Source organism: Mobula birostris, chromosome 11 (genome assembly GCF_030028105.1).
Source record: "Mobula birostris isolate sMobBir1 chromosome 11, sMobBir1.hap1, whole genome shotgun sequence".
NCBI classification, from domain to species: Eukaryota; Metazoa; Chordata; class Chondrichthyes; order Myliobatiformes; family Myliobatidae; genus Mobula; species Mobula birostris.
In genome coordinates, this window is record NC_092380.1 from 32,232,434 (window position 1) to 32,256,399 (window position 23,966).

Here is a 23,966-nt window from a genome sequence, read left to right on the forward strand (position 1 = left end):
CCCTTTGCCTTCTTACTCCGCACAGACTCCACCCCGTCCCCCACCTGAACCACAGGGAGAGGAGCAGGGACTGACCCAACCGTAGGAGTAGGGACAGGGGTAGGGGCAGGATGAGAGTGAGGGGCTGGGGCAGGATCACGGGCAGGGGCAGGGTCAGATGCAGGCGCAGACGCACGCGCAGGAGTAGGATCAGGGGCAGAGGTAGCTGGGGCACGAGCGCCCGAAGTGGACTCCCTCGGGTTCCGGGCGGCAGGACAGTCCCTCCGAAAGTGCCCCACCCCACTGCACGCATGGCACCGTGGGCGCTCGGAGCTCCAGTACACCTGATAATCTACTCCCTCGTGCCGGACAGTAAACCGGCCCTCAACATCGTCCTCCCTTTCCAGCTGCATGAATACCAGACGCCGGAAAGAGATTACGGTGCGGAGGGTGCGTCTCTTAAATTTGTGTCGGATGGCAGTGATCTCCGACCTTACTTGCCCTAAACGGGCCAGTGGGGGAAGCAAGTCCTCATTTGGAATGAAAGGCTTAACATGCCCAAGCACGATACGTTGCGTGGGGGCCGTCACCAGCTCCATCGGTAAAAAGATGTTGTCTACCATGACTCCTCTGCTTAGGGCCCGGTGCACTAGCTCTTCATTCGCCAGATAAAACACCGCCTTTCCGAATTCCTCCTCGGTAGCCAGAATACCACCTTTCCCAACAAGGTCCTCCATTGCCTCCGTACACTTTTCTAGTGTCATTCCAGGGCGCAAAATACATTGCACCCCACGTTCCACCTTCACCGACCGAAACAGGGCGTTGTCCGAGGCCGGGGAGGCAGCCGCCCTTGCGTAACTCCCCGAAGGCCCGCGACTCCCTGGAGACCGGTCCGGCATGCTGGCGCTTTTTCCAGTCCGAGAATCCTACAGCGGTGCCGGTTAGAAGTCCTGGAACGAGTCGAATAACTGGCCGGGAAAGTTTGCAGTCGACAGTTCCTCGCTGGCTCGACGCCAGGAAAGGCTCCGTCGGACTTGCAGAGACTCAGGCCGGGAGAGGCCGAAACGTCCTTCCAGATGCTCTGGCACCAACACTGGACGAAAATCAGGAAAACAATGGAGGAGGAACGTTACCCCGATGTCAATGGGGGGGGGAACGACGGCGTTTGCCTCCGGTTTTGGAGCGAACCGGCTTCCTGGCGAGTTGCCAGTGGCCGCAGCTGGGAGCTACGCAATTAGCAGCTGCCAACAAACCCAGCCCAAACCGGCAGTAAAACTCCACACCGAATTTCCACACCAGCGCCGTCACTCACTCGGTTGTCCAAGAGACTTTTAGAGCCACCTCCAAAGTATTCCACGAACTTTATCCAGTAGTTTTGCCTCGATTTCTCCCAGCTCAGTCAGCACAGCTCCTCTCTGTGTCTGACCCCGGGAGTGTGTGATGGGACGGTGTGGAGGGAGATTCACTCTGTGTCTGACCCCGGGAGTGTGTGATGGGACGGTGTGGAGGGAGATTCATTCTGTGTCTGACCCCAGGAGTGTGTGATGGGACGGTGTGGAGGGAGCTTCACTCTGTGTCTAACCCCGGGAGTGTGTGATGGGACGGTGTGGAGGGAGCTTCACTCTGTGTCTAACCCCGGGAGTGTGTGATGGGACGGTGTGGAGGGAGATTCACTCTGTGTCTGACCCCGGGAGTGTGTGATGGGACGGTGTGGAGGGAGATTCACTCTGTGTCTGACCCCGGGAGTGTGTGATGGGACAGTGTGGAGTGAGGTTCACTCTGTGTCTGACCCCGGGAGTGTGTGATGGGACGGTGTGGAGGGAGATTCACTCTGTGTCTGACCCCGGGAGTGTGTGATGGGACGGTGTGGAGGGAGATTCACTCTGTGTCTGACCCCGGGAGTGTGTGATGGGACGGTGTGGAGGGAGAGTCACTCTGTGTCTGACCCCGGGAGTGTGTGATGGGACAGTGTGGAGGGAGCTTCACTCTGTCTGACCCCGGGCGTGTGTGATGGGACAGTGTGGAGGGAGTTTCACTCTACGACCACAGAATGTGTGTTGGGATAGTGTGGAGGGAGCTTCGCTCTGTGTCTGACCCCGGGAGTGTGTGATGAGATCGTATGGAGGGAGCTTCACTCTGTTTCTGACCCCGGGAGTGTGTGATGGGATGGTGTGGAGGGAGATTCACTCTGTGTCTGACCCCGGGAGTGTATGATGGGATGGTGTGGAGGGAGATTCACTCTGTGTCTGACCCCGGGAGTGTGTGATGGGACGGTGTGGAGGGAGCTTCACTCTGTGTCTGACCCCGGGAGTGTGTGATGGGACGGTGTGGAGGGAGATTCACTCTGTGTCTGACCCCGGGAGTGTGTGATGGGACGGTGTGGAGGGAGATTCACTCTGTGTCTGACCCCGGGAGTGTGTGATGGGACGGTGTGGAGGGAGATTCACTCTGTGTCTGACCCCGGGAGTGTGTGATGGGACGGTGTGGAGGGAGATTCACTCTGTGTCTGACCCAGGGAGTGTGTGATGGGACGGTGTGGAGGGAGATTCACTCTGTCTGACCCGGGGAGTGTGTGATGGGACAGTGTGGAGTGAGACTCACTCTGTGTCTGACCCCGGGAGTGTGTGATGGGACGGTGTGGAGGGAGATTCACTCTGTGTCTGACCCCGGGAGTGTGTGATGGGACGGTGTGGAGGGAGATTCACTCTGTGTCTGACCCCGGGAGTGTGTGATGGGACGGTGTGGAGGGAGATTCACTCTGTCTGACCCGGGGAGTGTGTGATGGGACAGTGTGGAGTGAGACTCACTCTGTGTCTGACCCCGGGAGTGTGTGATGGGACGGTGTGGAGGGAGATTCACTCTGTGTCTGACCCCGGGAGTGTGTGAGGGGACGGTGTGGAGGGAGATTCACTCTGTGTCTGACCCCGGGAGTGTGTGATGGGACGGTGTGGAGGGAGCTTCGCTGTGTCTGACACTGTACATGCTTCTCTCATCCCCCTCACCCCTTCTCCCCTCTTCCCAGTGGCTTGGGCTACATTGTGGGATCGAAGATGAACGACGTCGCAGGGGATTGGCACTGGGCCCTCAGGGTGAGCTGGGTCCCAGTGTTCAAGATGGCTAGAGATAATGGGATGGGCCAGAGTGGGTAATGGGAGAGGGTGAGGGCCGGAGAGGTTAACAGATAGGGAGGGGTGTGGAGGAGTGCATAGGTTACAGGTGGAGAGGAATGCAGGGGAAGGAGGGGTGTCAGCAAGATGGGGAGGGGTGCAGGGGAGAGGGAGAGAACTGAGATGGGGAAGGAGAGGTTCATGGAGGGGTGTAGAAGAGGGAGGGATGCAGTGGAGGGAGGAGTGTAGGGGTGGGAGAGAGTCACAGAGACGGGGAGGGGGAAGGTCAAGGAGATGGGATGGGGTGATGGGGAGGGATGTAGGAGAGGGTCACAGACGGGGAGGGATTTAGGGGAGGGAGAGGGTCACAGACGGGGAGGGATTTAGGGGAGGGAGAGGGTCACAGACGGGGAGGGAGAGGGTCACAGAGATGGGGAAGGAGAGGGTCACAGACGGGGAGGGATTTAGGGAAGGGAGAGGGTCAAGGAGATGGGAAGGGTGACGGGAGGGATGTAGGAGAGGGAGAGGGTCATGGAGGTGGGCAGGGTGGAGGTCACAGAGATGGGAGGGTTCAGGGGGGACTGTAACCTGTTTCGCTCACATTCCACAGGTGACCCCAGGCCTCGGACTCTTGGCAGTTGTCCTGCTGTGTCTGGTTATCCCGGAACTTCCTCGTGGAGCTGTGGAACGCCATTCAGATCGGGAGCTGGTGAACACCTCCTGGATCACTGATATCAAAGCCCTGTCTTCGAAGTGAGTGCCTGATGCCTAGTCCCAGGGTGGGTGGGACTCTGTGTCCAACGTCCAGACTCAGTGCGGGAGAGGAGAGCGGTGTGTCTGACGCTCAGTCCCAAAGGGACTGATCAACTGTCTGTCTTTCTCTGCCACACAGTTACAGCTTCATCCTGTCCTCCCTCGGCTTCACGTCGGTGGCGTTTGTGACCGGGAGTCTGGCCCTCTGGGCTCCAGCCTATCTCTTTCGAGCTCAGGTAGTCCAGGGCACCATGAAACCCTGCACTCAGAGGCCCTGCAACTCCACTGACAGGTAACAGCCTCCCCGCTCTGTCCAAGGGAGGCAGTGTGGACGAGGCGGAGGGAGGAGAGATGGGAGTGCATGCAGGGCTGGGGGGGTGGGGAGCGCGGCTGGAGAAGGAGGAGCAAGGCAGTGAGCCCTCAGTGGGGTGGGGGGGGCAAGGTGGGAGAGAGCATCGTGCAAGATCGGAGAAGTAGTGGGAGGGAATGCCGAAGGTTTGCGAGAGAGCACCATCAGAGAGCAGGGCTGAAAATGAGAAGCGGTAGCGGAGGAGAGGCGAGGCAGTGCTGCTGGAGTGAGGGGGAGGGCATGGTTGTGGGGAGTGAGATGGGAGGGAGCGGGATGGGAAGGAGGGGTGTGATGGGAGTAAGGAGGGAACGTGTTGGGGGGGGAGTGCTGTCAGATGTGCTTGCCTGATCTCTCTCTCTCTCTCTCTCTCACTCTCTGTCTTTCCTCCCCCCTTGTGTTCACTCCATCCCTTCTTTCCTGTTTTCTGCCCTCCTCCCCCTCTCCCAGCCTGTGGTTTGGGGTGATCACCTGTGTGACGGGGTTCCTTGGGGTGGGAGCCGGGGTGCAGATGAGCAGGCGTTACCGGCGGGTGAATCCCCGGGCTGATCCCCTCGTCTGCGCCTTTGGCATGTTGTCCTCAGCGCCCTTCCTCTTCCTGGCCGTGGCTACGGCAGAGGCCAGCACCATCGCCACCTATGTGAGTGTGGGAGGACGGGGGAGGGAGGGATGGACGGGAGACGGGTGGGTGGTGGTAGCTCACCTCATCAACAGGTGGGCTGTGGGTGGGATACCCCTTCAAAACTAGACCTAACTCTCCCCCTTCTCATGGCCCACCTCTCTCCCTTCACCCCCACTTTCACAACTTACCCCAATACTCTTACCCCCTCCCCTATCTTACACCTTTCACCTACCCCTGCCCCTCCCTCCTTGCTATCTCTATCTCTCCCTACTTCCATCTCCCCCCACCCACCAACCCTCCCCAACTCCCTCCAACCCTCTCCTCCTCTTGCAGGTCTTCATATTCTTCGGTGAGTTGCTGCTGTCTTTGAACTGGGCGATTGTTGCCGACATCCTCTTGGTGAGTTTCCCCTCCCTGTCTGCCGGTTGTTCAGTGTGGTAGATGAGAGGGTGTGGCGAGGCAGTGGGGGAAGGGGAAGTGGGAAGAGCCTCAGAGGGTGCGAGGCTGGAGTGTGGAATCAATAAGGGAGGTGGGTGGGGGTGAAGGGCAGGAGAGGGAAAGGAATAGGATGGGGGGGATGATTCTAGGAGTCTTCATGCTCTCGATCTCAGTTCCTTCAGTCTCATGTTTCCAATTTGCTTCACGTTCTTTACCTGAAATTCCTGCTCATTGTCATTGATTTCCCCTCGGCTTTCCAAGTGCAGTTCAGTCAATGGGTAAAGTCAGCCGAGTGATGGCTTCTAGCATGTTCACCATCTTTTGTAAATTTAGTAATTGGATGATTATTGCTAAGTGTTCCGAGGTGCAGTGACAAACGGGTCTTGCATGCTGTTCATTCAGAGCAGATCATTACGCTGTGCACGTCCGTGGGAAGTTGTAAACTCAGCCAGCTTTGTCATAGGCACTCGCCTCCCCAGCATCCAGGGCACCTTCAAAAAGTGATGCCTGAAAACGGTGGCGTTCACCATTAAGGACCCTCACCACCCTCTTCTCAGGGAGGAGATACTGGAGCCTGAAGACACACACTCAACAATTCAGGAGCTGCTTCTTCCCCTCTGCCACCTGGTTTCTGAATGGACACTGAACCCATGAACACCACCTCGCTGGTTTTTTATGCTCTTTTTATATACTTTAGATTACAGTTTTTATTATCATACATTGCACGGTACTGCTGCCGCACAACGGCAAATTTAGCGATGTGTGCCAGTGATGTTAAACCTGATGCTGATTCACAGAGCACTGAGGTAGAACAAGGTAAAAGCAATAACAATGCAGAATACGGTGTCACAGCGACAGAGACAGTGCAGTGCAGGCAGAGGATGAGGAGCAAGGGGCATGATGAGGTCGTACAGCTTGGGCACTCTTTATCCGAAGATCTGAAAAACTCTGAAATCTGAAATTGTTTTGAGTGCTGACATGATGTCACACATGAAAAATTCCACAAGGTGTTGGGAAGATTCCCGGGTGATGCGCAGGTCTCTACACACCACAGACATTTCTGAAAAGTGACTTCACATGCGCAATGAACAGAAGTTAATGAAAAATAGAAAAACGCTTCTTAAAGTGAAAAATGAAGATCTGGATTGTGTATTGGAGTGGAATCATCAGCATCAGAGTGATTACTGCTTAACAGTATGCTAATCATGAAGCAAGCAAAGATTTATCACAACGAACTGAAAGTTGAGGATAATTGTGAATATTCAGCAGGCTGGTTGCAGAAATTTAAGAAAAGGACAGCATTTTTTTTAAGATTTAAAAAAAATTAAAGATAAAACATCAGTGGATGACAAAGCAGCAGAAAAATTCATTGATAAGTTTGCAAAGATTGTCACTGATGTAAATCTAACACCAGAACAAATCTACAATGCTGTTTGTTTTTATACCTCACATAAAATCTTTAAAAAATTAAATTAAAAATAGTGTACTTTAATGTTTTAATCAAAATACGGCATTGTAGATGGAGACTGAAAACCTGCTGTTGTTTATTGTTGTTCAACAGCTGATTCAAGTATTCTCCCAATGCTGCTTTTATTATCCTGCATACGTTATATTTTCATTGTATTAAAGGTATGTAATAATCGTTACCATTAGGTACATGAACAAGCGTAAGACACTGCTTATCGGATACACATAAATTCTGATTGAAAATGATAGTGATCCCATTATATCTCATTGTATGTTCCAAAATCCGAAACCCAAAACACTTTCGGCTCTGAGCATTTCGGCTAAGAGGTGCTCAGCCGAAATGGGGAAGTGATCAGAATCTGGTTTATTGACATAAGTGGTGAAATTTGTTGTTTTGTGGCAGTAGTACATTGCAAGATAAAAATGACAATTTAAAGTAATAGTGTAAAAGAGGAGTAGTGAGGTAGTTTATTTATTAAGAAGAGCGTGGAACAGGCCCTTGCGGTCCTTCGCGCTGTACCACCCAGCAACCCACAGATTTGACCTAAGGCTAATCACCAGACAATTTACAAAGACCAATTAACCTACTAAGTGGTATGCCTTTGGAATGTGGGAGGAAACTGGAGCTCCCGGAGGAAACATACACAGTTATGTGGAGAACATACAAGCTCCTTCCAGACAGCGTTAGAATTGAACTCTGAACTCAGATGCCCTGACTAGTAATAGCAACGCACTAATCTCCATGCTACTGTGGCGCTGGTGGTCAAGGACTGTTCAGAAATCTGATGTTGGAGTCATTGAGGCAGCTCACTCTGCTTTTCTTGGGGAAGAATGTCCGGGGTGGGTGAGGTCTTTGACTATGCCGACTGTTTTACCGAGGCAGCGGGAGGTGCAGGCAGTCCGTGGAGAGGAAGGCGTGTTTCCGTGATCTGCTGAGCTGCATCGAGAACTCTCTGTGGTTTCTTGTCATGGGCAGAGCACTTGCTGTACTGAGCTGTGGGTCATAAGTCAGGGCACTGAGTATGGGAGTTGGGATGTTGTGCTGCTATTGTATAAATTGTTGGGGAGGTTGCACTTGGAGTACTGTGTACGGTTTTGGTCACCCTTTTAGAGGAAGTGTGTGATTAAACTGAAAGGAATCCAGAAAAGATTTACAATGATAATGCCAGGACAAGGGGGACGAGTTCTTGGGAGAGGTTGCCCAGGTAAAGTCTTCATTTCTTGGAACACAGATTGAGGGACGACCTTATGGAAGGGTTTAAGATCATGAGAGGCACAGATACAGTGGTGAAACGGTCTTTTCACCAGGAATGAGGAATACATAAGCAAGGGGCATAAGTTTTGAGGTGAGAGGGGAAAGATTTAAAAGGGACTGGGTATGGGGCGAGAGGCAACTTTGTTAGACCGAGTGTGAGCTGCCTGAGGACGTGGTTGAGGCAGGCATTTTAGTGTCATTTAAGAAGAACTTGGGCAGGTACATGGGGGGGGGGGGTGGGGGGGTGGGAGGGGCTTCAAGGGATAAGGGAAGTGGGCGCTGTGGTTGGCATGGACTGGTTGGGCCGAATGGCCTGTATTAGCGCATTTAGCGCTCAAACTATTGAAATTGTACCCATTCACCTGCTGTTAACCCAAGGATGGGACTTTCACAGTGAACGGCAGGACCCTGGGGAGTGTTGTAGAACAGAAGGACCTGGGAGTTCAGGTACATGGTTCCCTGAAAGTGGAGTCACAGGCGCTGAGGAAGGTGTTTTGCACGCTTGGCCTGCATGAGTCAGGGAACTGACTACGGGAGTCGGGAGGTGATGTCACATCTGGGGTACTATCTCCCATCTGTCAGTCCAGATGGTCCCAGAGAGGAGGACGGGGGACTGTGATCCTGCCCCCTTTTCTCCCAAAGGTATCCATGTTGTAGATTTATGAGATTGGTCAGGCCAGGAGTAATGCATTCAGTTCTGGGAGGGGTGTGGGGGCTTTGGAGACTGTGCAGAAGAGGTTCACCAGGATGCTGTCTGCTTTAGCAGTCTGAGCTATAAGGGGAGGCCAGACAGGCTCGCGTTGTTTTCTCCGGGGTGGTGGAGATTGTGAGAGGGGTGGGGGGGGGGGGGGTAAATTCGAAAGGAGATGTGCAGAGTGGTGGGTGCCTGGAATGAGGTTGGGAGATACTATTGAGATGTTTAAGAGGATGGACACATGGATGTCCAGGGAACGGAGGGGTATGGACATTGTGGTGGCAGAAGGGATAAGTTTCAGAATCATTGTGTGTTGAGGGGCATGTTTCTTGTGCTACACTGTCAGGTGTTTTCCTCAGTCTGGGGCTGCAGGGCAAGGGAAGGGCAGTGATGCAGTCTTGTCTAACAATCTCCTTCCTCTCTCTCCCCCGTCCCTCCTCCCTCCCTCTCTCCCTTTCTCCCGCCACTCTGTCTCCCTACCACCCGCCCTCTCAGTACGTGGTGATACCGACGCGCCGATCGACAGCTGAGGCGTTCCAGATCACCATGTCCCACCTCCTAGGAGATGCCAGCAGCCCTTACCTCATTGGAGTGGTGAGTCAGTCCGCGTGGGAGGGGGTTTTAATAACAGACCGACCCACACCTCCATGGAGAGAGAGAGAGAGAGAGAGACAGTCTGCACCTGCACCCACCGCCTCTTTCGCTGACAGATTGATGAGTCCCCACTCCTTGCTATCTCCTACCGTCCCCCATCTCCCCTGCCTTACCACCCACCCCTGCACGACCTTTGCCCCCCACCTGGCCTACACCCTCCCCTACAGCCCCCTGTCCGCTCTACCGCCCTCTCCTACAGCCCCCCTGTCCGGCCTACGCCCTCCCCCTACAGCCCCCTGTCCGGCCTGCGCCCTCCCCTACAGCCCCCTGTCCGCTCTACGCCCTCCCCTACAGCCCCCTGTCCGGCCTACGCCCTCCCCTACAAGCCCCCTGTACCGGCCTGCGCCCTCCCCTACAGCCCCCTGTCCGGCCTGCGCCCTCCCCTACAGCCCCCTGTCTGCCCTACGCCCCCTCACTTTGGCATGTCCCTTCTTCTCTCCGTCTCCTCACTGAACACCCCCCCCCGCTTCCCAGATCTCGGATGCCATCCGCCGCCGTCACCCGGACTCGTACCTCTGGGAGTTTCGCAGCCTCGAATATGCGATGATGCTCTGCTGTTTCGCTGGGGCCCTGGGCGGAGCTGCCTTCCTTGCCACTGCACTCTTCATCGAACAGGACCGGCGTAAAGCTGAGCTGCTTACGCAAGGTGGGTTACTGCGACGCTGAATTCGTGTCCCTCCCGAACTCGTGTTGTTCCCGCCCGCGGCCCTACATTTGAACACCATTACCCTGCCCCTCTTGCGAAGTTGGATCATTACTACACCCTTCCCACGTTCGTACGCACAATCACCCTGTGCTTCCTGCCGATTTGGCTCGTTTTTTGCCTTTTCCGGTATTCATTCACCATTTCTTTGTAGAGTTAATCCTCTTTCCTCCCCCTTACCACTGTGGGCGGGAAGCTGTCCCCCAGCGCCCACACTGAAGTCATCTGCATTTGATTTGTTCCTGTAGGTGAGACAGAGTGAAGACCCTAGACAGGGGCCAGTCAGGCTCATGCAGAACCCAGGTGACTGGGGGGCAGGAGGCAGGGCAAAGGGGGGGGGGGGGAAACGCAGACAGACTGGGATTCTCCTCTCCCCAAGTCCTGCCCCTCCCCCTGCTCTGGCGCCCCTCCCCTCTCTCGGTATTGCCCTCCCACCCCCCCCCCACCCCCCGCTCTTAGTGCCTTCTACCCCCAGCTGTTGGCACCCCCCCGCTGTTGGTGCCCCCCCTCTACCCCCCCCCCGCTGTTGGTGCCCCCTCTACCCCCCCCCCGCTGTTGGTGCCCCCTCTACCCCCCCCCCGCTGTTGGTGCCCCCCTCTACCCCCCCCCGCTGTTGGTGCCCCCTCTACCCCCCCCCCCCGCTGTTGGTGCCCCCTCTACCCCCCCCCCCCACTGTTGGTGCCCCCTCTAACCCCCCCCGCTCTCGGTGCCCCTCTACACCCCCCCCCCCCCCGCTTTCGGCGCCCCTCTGCACCCCCTCTATCCCCCCTCTGCCCCCCCCCCGGCTCTTGTCTGTCCCTCCCCCACTCTCGCTGCCCCTCCCCTCTGACTGTTGCCCACCTTCCCCTTTCCTCCTTGTAAAAGTTTTCAGTCCCAACCCTTGTTTGCATAAGTGAGTATTACAAGCAGGATTCGGATCAATTTAACTGAGGATTTTTTATCTGTGAATCACATGATCCTTTTTCCTCACAGTAGAGCGCAAAAAACGGATCATTTATAAAGCATGGAAAACCAAAAATTCAAAAACTGGAATGTCAGCAGTTCAAAAGTATTCATCCCCCTTTGCTCAGTTCTTAGTTAAAACCGCCTCTCGCTGCTATTACAGCCAGTAGTCTTTTTGGATAAATATTTTATTAGCTTTGCACAACATGATGGAGCAAGATTTGCCCATTCCATCTTGCAAAATTGCTCAAACTGTGCACTGTTGGTGGGAAGCAGCGGTAGACAGCAATCTTGCGGACTTGCCTGAGAGGTTTGATCGGGTTCGATCTGAAGGCTGATTTATACTTGTGCGTCAACCCGATGCCGTAGGCCGCGAACCCTACGCAGAGCCTACGCGGATCCCTACACCGTAGCCTGACCGCGCACCTCTCCCTAATTGTAAACTACACATCGCAGCAACGCAGACCGCAACAGCTGTGATTGGTCCGTTTGGTAGCATCACATTTCCTCCTACACTGCAATAGCTTCCCTTTGGGCGACCGAAGGGCAGGGAAGGAACTCTGGCTGCAATGCTTTCCATAAAGCTTTACAGACCTCCCGAAATTATGGAGGACACATTTCGCTTTTTATGAAAAAAGACGCTCGCTTCTTATTTACCCTGAGAAAAGACTACCATGACCATGAAGCCTTTCGCGGGCAGGTGTGTGCGCATGCGTGACGTGCTCAAATTGCAGAGTGACGCAGACACACCAACACAAGTATAAATGCTCTCAGCGCGCGTAGGCCCACTTGCGTAGGTTATGGTGTTGAGTTGACGCAGAAGTATAAAATCAGCCTTGATTCTGGGCCACTCAAGGATATCAGTTTTCTTCATTGTCGCTCTGGCAGTGTGCTCTGTCGTTGTCCTGCTGAAAGACGAACTTCTCCAGTTTAAGATTTCTGGCAGAGGCTGGCTGGTTTTTATCCAGGATCTCTCTGTATTTAGCTGCATTCACCTTCCCATCCATCCTGACCAGATTTCCAGTCCCTTCTGCTGAAAAAGCATCCCCACAGCATGATGCTACCTCCGCCATAATATCCAGTGGGGATGGTGTCACCCAGCATGTCAGATTTACACACCACACCTACCATTTAGTGCGGAGGCCTGAAGGTTCCACTTTACCTCTTATCCAACACAAGACCTTATTCACATCTTTACAGTATCTGCTATGTGATGCTTTACAAATCACAACATGAGAAAGTCTGCAAGTACTGGAAATACAAAGCAACTCTCCTCAAAATGCTGGAGGAACTCAGCAGGTCAGGCCACCCCTATGGGAAAGAGTAAACAGTTGTCATTTTGGCCAAGACAATTCATCAGAAATGGAAAGGAAAGGGAAAAGTCAGAACAAGTAGATGGGGGCAGGGGAGGAAGCAGCAGAGATCACAGAGGGGAGCAGTGAGAGAGGGTTTTCCATCTGGGTGGCCTCCAACTTGACAGCATGAACATCGATTTCTCAGACTCCCAGTAATTGCACCCCCTCCTCTCCTTCACCATTCCCCATTCCCGTTTCCCTCTCTCACCTCCCCCATCACCTTCCTCTGGTGCTCCTCCTTCCCACGGTCTTCTGTCCTCTCCTGTCAGATTCCCCCCTTTTCCCCTTCTCCATTCAACTTCCTAGCTTTTTACTTCACCCTCCCCCTCTCTCAGTTTCACCCATCACCTGCCACCTTGTACTTCCTCCTCTCCCCCCACCTTTTATTCTGACTTTCCCGCTTCCCTCTCCTGTCCTGGTGAAGAAACGTTGGCTGTTTGATGCTGCCTGGTGTGAGTTCATTCAGCATCTTATGCGTGTTGACACTTTACAAAGTCTTTATGGACAAGGTTATGCTGTTTTTAAAAAGCCAAGGCTTCTTCCTTGCCACTCTTCCATAAAATAATCTTTTTGTCCAAGGGCCTTAGAGATGGTGGGGCCATGAACTTCATCTCCCAGTTGCAGTCACTGTCTTCAGCAGCTCACTCAGAGCGACTGTTTACAAGTGCCATTATTCTTTGGCGACTAAGTTTAGAGGGGCGGCCTGACCTAGGCAGTGTGACAGCGGTTTTCAAATTTTTTCCCCACTTTTTGGCAATTGCGCTAAGCCCCGGGGTATGTTCACTGCCTTTGAGATGGTCTTGTACCCTTCCCAGATTTGTGCTTTTCTATTGTCATTTTCCTGACTTGTCTTAATGCACCTCTTGTCTTCATTTTGTTTTGGTCTGTTGAAAATCTACCATACTGTTGGACTTTGCAGAGAGGAAGGCGTATTTATTCTTATGAATTCATTGAAAATGTGATCCTCCAATTTTTTACATGAGTAAATTTGGGTGTTGGTAAGGTAATAAGGAGTATGGCATATGAGGGAAGTTAACTTAGTAGTTACAAAGGGGATGAATACTTCGGCCTCACAATTTTGGTTTTTAGTTTTTAGTAAACTGTTGATAAATTTTGGAAGTTTTCTTTTGATTTGACAGAATGGTTTTGTAGATTAGCTCAAAAATCCTACTTTTAAATTTAAATCCTACTTTTAATATTTTAAATTTAGAAAATGAGACAATAAAATATGAAAATAATTGCGGGGACTGACCCACAAGCCGCTGTATGTGCGCGTGTGTGCGTGCGCATGTGTGTGTGCGTGCGCGTGTGTGTGTGCGCGCGCGCAGGTGCAGTGAAACCTCCAGTGGCATCACGGGCACAGAGCGTCAGAATCAGGTTCATTATCACTGATGTGTTGTGAAGTTTGTTGTTTGGTGGTAGCAGTACAGTACAAGGCATGAAATGACTGTACACTAAAATAACTAATGTGACGAGCAGTTATGAGGAGGTGACACAAACAAAACACTGGAGGAACTCAGCGGGTCGGGCAGCATCGATGGAAATGAAGTCAACATTTCTAGCCAAGACCTTTCAGGACTGGAAAGGAAGAGGGAAGATGCCAGAATAAAAAGGTGGGAGGAGTAGAAGGAGGATTGTGAGAAGGTGAGAGGTGAAGCCAGATAGGTGGGAGGGCCAGGTGATTAAGTGTGAAGCTGGGAGGTGATGGGTGGAAATGGTAAAGGGCTGGAGAAAAAGGAATCTGGGAGATGAGGGTAGACTATAGTAGAAAGGAGGGAGGGACCCAGGGGGAGGTGACAGGCAGGTGATAAGAATTAGGAGGCTAGAGTGGGGAATAGAAGAAGAGGGGAGGGAAGTTTTTTTTTACTGGAAGGAGATATCAATATTCATGCCGTCAGGTTGGGGGCTATGCGGATGGAATATAAGGTATTGCTCCTGCACCCTGATTTCTTGGCACAAGAGGAGGCCGTGGACCGACATGTCGGAATGGGAATCAAATTTAATATGTTTGGCTACCAGTAAGTTCCGCTTCTGGCAGATGGAGCGGAGTTCTGCATGAAGCGGTTCCCCAATTTACGACAGGTCTCACCAAGGTAGAGGAGGTCGCAATGGGAACGGCGAACACAATAGACAACCTCAGCAGATTCGCAGGTGAAGTGTTGCCTCACCTGAAAGTCTGTTTGGGGCCCTGAATGGAGATGAGGGAGGAGGTGGAAGGGCAAGTGTAGCACTTGGGCTGCTGGCAGGAACGAGTGCCAGGAGGGAGATCCGTGGGGAGGAATGAATGGATAAGGGAATCGTGGAGGGAGTGAGCCCTGCCGAAAGTGGAGAGAGGGTGGGAGGTGAAGACATGTTTAGTGGTAGGGTCCCTTGGTAGGTGGTGGAAGTTATGGAGGATGCAGAGGCTGATGGGGTGGTAAGTAAGGACAGGAGGAACTATCGCTGTTAAGGTGGCGGGAAGATGGGGTGAGCGTAGATGTCTGGGAAAAGGAGATGCGGGTGAGGGCGGCATCAATGATGGAGGAAGGGAAACCCCATTCTTTGAAGAAAAAGCATCTCTGCTGTCCTGGAAAGGAAAGCGGCACACTGGGAATGAGGCATAGTGTTCATAGGGCATCCAGAGATATGATAGTGAAGGGCAAGAAGCTTTTCCTGAAATATTCATTGTGCTCTCCAGTCTCCTGTACCTTGTCCATGATGGTGGTAGTGAGAAGAGACTATGTCCTGGTGAGGGTGATGGGAAGAGGGCAGGTCCTGGATGGTAAGGATCCTAAGTGATAAGAAGTAGCATTGAAATTAAACATAAATTAGACACAATTTTTTACAAGAAAGAGCTCAACTTAGACCATAAAGAAAGTCCACAGTGGTGCCCAGTTGTGCTGTACTGAGGTAGTGATTAGGATTGTGCTGGTTGGTACAAGAACTGAATGGTTGAGGTGAAGTTGCTGTTCCTGAACGTGGTGGTGTGGCACTTGAGGTTTCTGTACCTCCTGCCCAATGGGAGAGTGGTGAGAAGTCTGGAGGGTGGGGATCTTTGATGTGTCCGTGATGTATCGGGGCCGTCCACTGCTCTCTGCAGCTTCTTGTGTTCCTGTGCACTGGAATTGCCGTACCAGACTGTGGTGCATCCATTCAGGACACTTCCAGCAGTACATCTGTAGCAGTTTGTCAGAGTGTTCGGTGACCAGCTGAACCTCCTCAACCTCCTGAGGAAGTAAAGACACTGGCAAATCTTCCTTGTGATTGTATCAGTGTGCTGGGTCTAGAACAGGTCACCCCGAGATGTTAACGCCCTGGGGTTTTAAAGCACCACTGACCCCCCCCCCCCCCCCCCCCCCCCCAGTGTAGACTGGTGCACATTCAGCCTCCTTCATCTCCCTGGAGTCACTCATCAGCTCGTTAGTGATTTATGCATTTGGGAATATACCAGTGATTGGAAGATGTGGGGAAGGGGAATCTAGTTCAGCCAAAGGGGCAGGGAGGGTGGGGGTAGAAATCTTATCTCCCAATACTCCCATGGCATAGACTGACTGCTGTGTCTCCTTCCTGCTCCATCCAGCTCCGCCTGAGTCTGAGGAAGAGATCGTGGTGCCCAGAGAAGGAAAGGTCTCTCAAGCTGCCGGTGGCCAGTGTCCTGATCTGAACGTATCAGAGAAGGGGAAGGGTGGGCTGGGTGACTTCCACCTCCCCTCCGGCAAGAGGGAGACCTGGGTCCGGGAGAAATGAGAACGTGTGCGAAAGAGAGAGGGGAAAGGCAAACGCACATCCTTTCTCAAACTAGAAGGGGATCTCACCTTCTTGGCCCAGGGTCTGTGGCTTGGCTGGGGCAGGCGGAAATGGATTTGATTACCGAGGGAGGCTGAGATATCGGTCGTAATGATTGTGGTTAACGGAGAGAGGGTAACAATCTCTCCTGGTACTTTTTCACTGATCTTTGCACAATTTGACTACTTTCTGTCAATGAATAATAAATTACTTACTCCTGGCTTGTGTGTGTTAACTCCAAAGGAAATATTCCACCCACACCATCTCAAAACACACACTCCCGGGGTCAGATACAGAGTGAATCTCCCTCCACACCGTCCCATCACACACTCCCGGGGTCAGACACAGAGTGAAGCTCCCTCCACACCGTCCCATCACACACTCCCGGGGTCAGACACAGAGTGAAGCTCCCTCCACACCGTCCCATCACACACTCCCGGGGTCAGACACAGAGTGAATCTCCCTCCACACCGTCCCATCACACACTCCCGGGGTCAGACACAGAGTGAAGCTCCCTCCACACCGTCCCATCACACACTCCCGGGGTCAGACACAGAGTGAAGCTCCCTCCACACCGTCCCATCACACACTCCCGGGGTCAGACACAGAGTGAATCTCCCTCCACACCGTCCCATCACACACTCCCGGGGTCAGACACAGAGTGAATCTCCCTGCACACTGTCCCATCACTCACTCCTGGGGTCAGACACAGAATGAAGCTCCCCCCATACTACTGTCAGAAAGACCTAGTCTGTGCTGTATCTCAATAAATAAACTATTAAGGGTCCTTGATGGAGCAGCTACACTGATATATGCCTTGCTGTTTGGGCGTTGAGAGAGGTTCTCCACCACAGCCTGCCCTCTGTTTGATGACATGGGCACCCTTGCAGCCAAGGGGCCCACTTGGGGTTCAAGAAAAAATGATATTTCTTTGAATTGACTTTATTACTTGCATCCTTCATATACATGAGTAAAACTCTACGTTACATCTCTGTCTAAATGTGCAATGTGTAATTTATAATAAATAGTATGTACAGCAGGACAGTCAATATAACATAGAAATACAGTTGTTTGAGCATGAATTAATCAGTCTGATGGCCTGGTGGAAGAAGCTGTCCTGGAGCCTGTCGGTCCTGGCTTTTATGCTGCTGTACCATTTCTCAGACAGCAGCTGGAACAGTTTGTAGTTGGCGTGACTCAATGATCCTTCGAGCCCTTTTTACACACGTCTTGAGTAGTGGGAAGTTTGCAAACTACAGATGCGCTGGGCTGTCCACACCACTCTCTGCAGAGTCCTGTGATTGAGGGAAGTACAGTTCCCATACCAGGCAGTGATGAAGCCAGTCAGGATGCTCTCAGTTGTGCCCCTGCAGAAAGTTCTTAGGATTTGGGGACCCATACCAAACTTCCTCACCATCTGAGGTGAAAAAGGTACTGTTGTGCTTTTATTCACAACATAGCTGGAGTGTACAGACCACATGAGGTCCTTGGTGATGTGGATGCCAAGGAACTTACCAGCTGTTTACCCTCAACCCCAGATCCATTGATGTCAATGGGGTCGGCCAGTCTCCATTCTTCCTGTGGTCCACAATCAGCTCTTTTATTTTTGAGACATTGAGGGGGAGGTTGTTTTCTTGACACCACTGCGTCAGGGTGATGACTTCTTTGTAGGCTGCCTCGTTATTATTTGAGATTAGGCCAATCAATGTAGTGTCATCAGCAAATTTAATTAGCAGATTGGAGCTGTGGGTGTTGACACAGTCATGGGTATGCAGAGAGGGGCAGAGGTGACCTCTATCACCCGCTGGCGATCTGACAGGAAGTCCAGGATCCAGCTACACCAACTATAGAGAAACCTATGGCACGATACGGGTTCTTCAGCCCACAAAGCTGTACCGAACATGTCCTTACCTTAAAAATTACCTAGGTTATCCATAGCCCTCTATTTTTCTAAGCTCCATGTACCTATCCAGGAGTCTCTTAAAAGACCCTATCGTATCTGCCTCCATCACCGTCTCTGGCAGCCCATTCCACTCACTCATCACGGTGTAAAATACCTACCCTTGACATCTCTGTACCTACTTCCAAGACCTTAAAACTGCCCTCTTGTGCTAGCCATTTCAGCCCTGGGAAAAAGCCTCTGATTATCCACACGATCAATGCCTCTCATCATCAACTTAAATGCAATTTAATCAGAGCCTGTTTTCTAAAGGTTTTTATGCCTAGTGTTCACAGTACTCCAGATGTAGTCTGACCATTGCTTTATAAAATCTATTGCATCTTGCTTTTGTATTCTGGTTCTCTCAAAATGAATGTTAACATTGCATCTGCCTTCCATAACCTTTAGGGAATCCTACAACATCATCATTATGTGCTGTGTTGTATAACGTGGGCAATCATGCCTTATGACCATGATTGTTTGTGGCAAATTTTTCTACAGAGATGGTGTGCCATTGCTTTCTTCCGGGCAGTGTCTTTACAAGATGGGTAACCAGCCATTATCAATACTCTTCAGGGATTGCCTGCCTGGTGTCAGTGGTCACAAAACCAAGACTTGTGATAGATACCAGCTGCTCATACTGTTAGGGTGTATTCTGGAGTTATAGCAAATACTAATTTCAACAGCGGCCAGACTTCAGACCGGAATGTGGATTGTAGATTGAATTTAAGGTGTAGCTCTGAACAATGATATTCCTGGAGCTGTAGTTTGGGATTGACTGCAAACAAATAAACACTCTATTTGAACTCCGGTGCCTGTATACGCATGAATGCAGCCCACAGTCAATTAACATTCATTTTGGGTGGTTGGAATGTAGGTGTGAAGATGGAGGCATCTGAAAATTATATGTAATTCAAAGGAAACATTGTAGATACATTGTAACTATAGAATTGTCCTGCTGTTATCTTTGATCTTTAACATATAAAGTGTGAAGGCCGAGGTTCCTGAGCTTCTTGTCAAGCCAGGAGGGAATTATAGTGCTGAATTCTGAACTGTTGTCCAACAACAACATTCTCACATAAGCATCCTTCTTCTCCAATGTGTAAGGACGGTGTATAGAGCTGTGGCTATTGCGTCATCTGTTGATTCAAAATCAGGTTTATTATCACTGATACCTCATGAGATTTGCTGATATGCTTGTACAATGCAAGAGCAATAGCCATATGTCATGGACCATTCAGAAATCTGATAACAGAGGGGAAGAATCTGTTCCTGAAACACTGAGTGTGTCTTCAGGCTACTGTACCTCCTCCCTAATTGGACTGAATTTATTTCTTACATCCTTCACATACATGAGGAGTAAAAATCTTTATGTTACATCTCCATCTAAATGTGCAATCATTGTAATTTATAATAAATAGAACAGTCAATGTAATACAGAGTACACTCTAGTCAGTGTGAGTTTATCAGTCTGATGGTCGGGTGGAAGAAGCTGATCCGGAGCCTGTTGGTCCTGGCTCTTATGCTGCGGTACTGCTTCCCGGATGGTAGCAGCTGGAATAGTTTGTGGTTGGGATGGGTTGGGTCCCCAATGATCCTACGGGTCCTTTTTACACACCTGTCCTGAGTCAGGGAAAGTTCACAACTACAGATGCGCTGGGCTGTCCGCACCACTCTCTGCAGAATCCTGCGATTAAGGGAAGTACAGTTCCCATACCAGGCAGTGATGCAGCCAGTCAGGATGCTCTCAATTGTGCCCCTGTAGAAAGTTCTTAGGATTTGGGGGCCCAAACCAAACTTCCTCCACTGTCTGAGGTGAAAGAGGTGCTGTTGTGCCTTTTTCACCACACAGCTGGGGTGTACAGACCACATGAGGTCCTTCGTGATGTGGATGCCGAGGAACTGGAAGCTGTTTACCCTCTCAACCCCAGATCCATTGATGTCAATAGGAGTTAGCCCTTCTCCATTCCTCCTGTAGTCCACAACCAGCTCCTTTGTCTTTGCGACATTGAGGGAGAGATTGCTTCCTTGACAGCACTGTGTTGGAGAGATGACTTCTTCCCTGCCGGCCACCTCGTTATTGTTTGAGATAGGGCCAATCAATGTAGTGTTGTCGGCAAATTTAATTAGCAGATTGGAGCTGTGAGTGGTGATACAGTCATGGGTATACAGAGATAAAGGAGGGGACTCAGTACGCAGCCCTGAGGGGCTCCTGTATTGAGAGTAATGAGAAGCAGGCATATCCCAGAATGTGGGGTCCTTAATGATGGGATACTGCCCTTGATGGTGGGGAGGCCAATGCCCACGATGGGGCTGGCTGATTCTACACCTGTGCAGCCTTTTTTTATCCTGTGCATTGGAGCATCCATAATAGGCAACCAGTCAGAATGTTCCCTGCTGTACATCTGTAGAAATTTGTTGGAGTCTTTAGTGACATACCAAATCTCCACACAGTCCACGTGAGGTATAGTTATGGCATGCCTTCAATGTTTTGCGCTTGGTATAGGTCCTCTGAGATGTTGGCATCCAAGCAGTGGAAACCACTCTGCTTTCCAATGCTGGCCCCGTGATGAGGACTGGTGTGTGTCTCTCAACTTCTTCCTGAAATCCACAGTCATTTCCTTGGTCTTACTGGTGTTGAGTGCAAGGTGGTTGTTGTGATGCTGCTCAACCAGCTGATCGATCTGCTTCTGTCTGCCTCTTTGAGATTCTGCCAAACACAGTGTGTCACCAGTGAATTTATTAGTATAGAAAATTATGAATTGGTAGATCTTGCACGTGGTACTCGAGGGGAACCGGCCCTTCATCTCAAAGTTTGCGATGAAGCAGTTTTGAGTTTGTATTTGTGTATCAAAGTGGGTTTCTTTATCTTGTGACTGCCTGTAAGGAGACAAATTTCAAGACTGCATGTAGTATACAAACTTTGATAATAAATGTTCTTTGACTTTGACCACACATTTATACTGATTTCCCCATCAGCTGGAGGTGCGAGGCACTGGTGTGCAACCACCAGGAACAGTTTTGGGATCCTTTGAACCCCTGCCACACAGCTGACTGTCAAAACCCCCTTGGCGCTTTAAGTATTCACAGAGATCATTTCTTTTCCCAAGTGCTCTGGTATTGGAAAAAGGCTGTTTGGCGAAGCTCATCCAACCCATCTAAAGTGCCTTCCTGAGTTTGTTCCATTTGTCCGTGATTAGCCGGTATCCCTCTAAACCTTTCCTGTACGTGTACCAATCCAAGTGTACCTCTCCCACTTCCTTTGGCAGCTCATTCCATATCCCCATGGGGGTGGTATTTGAGTTGGGGAAAGTGTGTGGGAAACCTGGTCCTTTAAACCTTTCCCCTGTGCACTCTAGTTTTAGACTCCTGTCCTCTGGGCGAGAGAGCCTGTGACCACACTCCTTATCTACGTCCCTCTGTCCTGTCAACCCCTCCACCCTCTCACTCCAGGAGAAACAGTCCCATCGTTGTCCAGTCTCTCCCGATTACTCAAGCTTCCCGGTCCCAGTAAAGTTCTGTTGAATCCTTTCTGCACCCTCTCTGTGGCTACTACATCAAAGACTGTGTGCATTCATTCCCTCCCCACCACCTCTCCTGGGTGCACTCTCCTTACCACCCCTCACACATAGTTATAGACTGAAGAGGCTATACAGAGTAGAATTGGGCCCTTCAGCCCAATGGGTCCATTCAGGCCAACATGCCCATGGAGGAAAGTCCCATTTGCCCATGTTTGGCCCATTTCCCCAAGACCATTCCTATTGATGTACCTGGCCAAGTGGCTTTTATATATTGAAAATGTACCTGCCTCAGCCACTTCTGGCAGCTGAATCTGCACACAGACCACCCTCTGGGTGAAGAAGTTGCCCCTCAGGTTCCTACTAAATCTCCTCTCATGTTAAACTTCTCACACAATGTCAACGAGGAGCTGATTATTGACTTCTGGAGAAGGAAACCGGAGGTCCATGAGCCAGTCCTCATTGGGAGATTAAAGTTCAAACTAAATTTATTATCAAAGTATGAGGGGTGATTGATAAGTTCATGGCCTAAGGTAGAAGGAGTCAGTTTTAGAAAACCTAGCACATTTATTTTTCAACATAGTCCTTCCTACATTTACACGCTTAGTCCAGCGGTCGTGGAGCATACGGATCTTGTACCTCCGGAAAGTGCAGTGCATGTGCACGTGACGAGAGCTGTATAACTCATCTCCTTCTACCTTAGGCCACAAACTTATCAATCACCCCCGCTGTGGACACTTTCTGGTCAGGTGCTCGGAAATGATAACACAGAGGAGTTTGCTCAACCTCCGATGTGGACTGGCTCATGGACCTCCAATGTCTTTCTCCTGAAATTAATAATCAGCTCCCTGCTCTTGCTGACATTGAGTAGTTGTTATGGCACCAGTCAGGCAGATTTCAATCTTCCTCCTACATGCTGATTCGATTTGGCCTAAAACAATGGTGTCAGCAAAAGTGGTGATGGAGGAAGTGAGGGTCAGCAACTCTAAATTCCTCAGTGCTTTCATCTCAAAGCACCCAGCACATCAGCGCAATTACAAAGAAAGTGCGGCAGTGCCTCTACTTCCTTAGAAGTTGGCAAAGATTTGGCTTGACATGTGAAACTTAGACAAGCTTCTTTAGATGTGTAGTGGAGAGTATATTGACGGGCTGTATCACAGCCTGGTATGGAAACACCAATGCCCTCAAACAGAAAAATCCTACAAAAAGTAGTGGATACAGCCTAGTCCATTACAGGTAGAGCCCTTCCCACCATTGAGCCAATCTATATGAGGTGCTGTCACAGGAAAGCAGCATCCATCATCAAGGACCTACACCACCCAGGCCATGCTCTCTTCTCGCTGCTGCCATCAGGAACAGGAACAAGAGCTTCAGGTTCAGGATCAGTTATTACCCCTCAACCATCAGGCTCTTGAAGCAAAGGGGATAACTTCACTCACCCCGTCACTGAGCGGTTCCCACAACCTACAGACTCTGACTCTCTTTCAAAGACTCTTCATCTCATGTTCTTGATATTTTGTTGCTTATTTACCTGTTACTATTTTTTTTTAAATTTTGTATTTGCAGTTTGTTGTCCGTTGCATATTGGTTGTTTGTCCGTCCTAGTCATTCAATGATTCTATTGTGTTTATTTTTGGATTTACTGTGAATGCCCACAAGAAAATGAATCTTAGGGTTGTACATGGTGACAAATATGCACGCTGATAATAAATTTATTTTGAACTTTGAACCTGTGACCTCTAGATCTTGATTCTCCAACCCTGGGAAAAAGTCTGTGCATTTGCCCTATAGTTTTATGCACTTTGATAAGGTCACCCCTCAGTCTCCTACACTCCAAGGAATAAAGTCCCTCCTGCTGAACTCTCTCCATAACTCATTCCCTCAAGTCTCAGTAACATCCCTGTAAATCTTCTCTGCGCTCTTTCCTGTTTAAAGGTGCTGGATTCCAGGAGGGAGAGTTTCTAGAGTGCCTGCAAGGTAGCTTTTTAGAGCAGCTTGTGGTTGAGTGTACTAGGGGATTGGCTATTCTCGACTGGGTGTTGTGCAATGAACTGGAATTGATTAGAGAGCTTAAGGTAAAAGAACCCTGAGGGGAAAGTGATCATCATATGATTGACTTCATCCACAAATTTTGAGAAGGAGAAGGTAAAGTCAGATGTATTAGTACTACAGTGGAATAAGGGGAATTACAGAGGCATGAGAGAGGAGATGGCCAGAATTGATTGGAAAAGAACACTGGCAGGATGATGGCAGAGCACCAATGGCTAGAATTTCTGGAAGCAATTTGGAAGGCAAAGATATATACATCCCAAAGAGGAAGAAGTATTCTAAAGGAAAGATGACACAACTGTGGCTGACAAGAGAAGTCAAAGCCAACATAAAAGCCAAAGATAGGGCATATAATAGGGCAAAAATTAGTGGGAAGTTAG

General features: G+C 50.6%; 1 protein-coding gene across 1 annotated transcript; it reads left to right on the forward strand.

Annotated features, from left to right (window-relative positions):
- Positions 1-3,003: 3,003 nt before the first annotated feature.
- On the forward strand, positions 3,004-16,300 carry LOC140204994 (protein spinster homolog 1-like). The gene is made up of 8 exons (XM_072272040.1): positions 3,004-3,068; positions 3,697-3,839; positions 3,979-4,131; positions 4,636-4,825; positions 5,141-5,206; positions 9,157-9,255; positions 9,790-9,961; positions 15,875-16,300. The coding sequence occupies exons 1-8, from the start codon at positions 3,030-3,032 to the stop codon at positions 16,039-16,041; spliced, it is 1,029 nt and encodes a 342-aa protein (XP_072128141.1). The 5' UTR covers positions 3,004-3,029; the 3' UTR covers positions 16,042-16,300.
- Positions 16,301-23,966: the final 7,666 nt, after the last annotated feature.

Bases quoted from the DNA above. Each gene is read 5' to 3' on its own strand.
- LOC140204994 (XM_072272040.1), top strand. From the start codon at position 3,030: ATGAACGACGTCGCAGGGGATTGGCACTGGGCCCTCAGG. The intron at 3,069-3,696 runs GTGAGCTGGGTC...CACATTCCACAG, and splicing joins ATTGGCACTGGGCCCTCAGG to GTGACCCCAGGCCTCGGACT. The intron at 9,962-15,874 runs GTGGGTTACTGC...TGCTCCATCCAG, and splicing joins AGCTGAGCTGCTTACGCAAG to CTCCGCCTGAGTCTGAGGAA.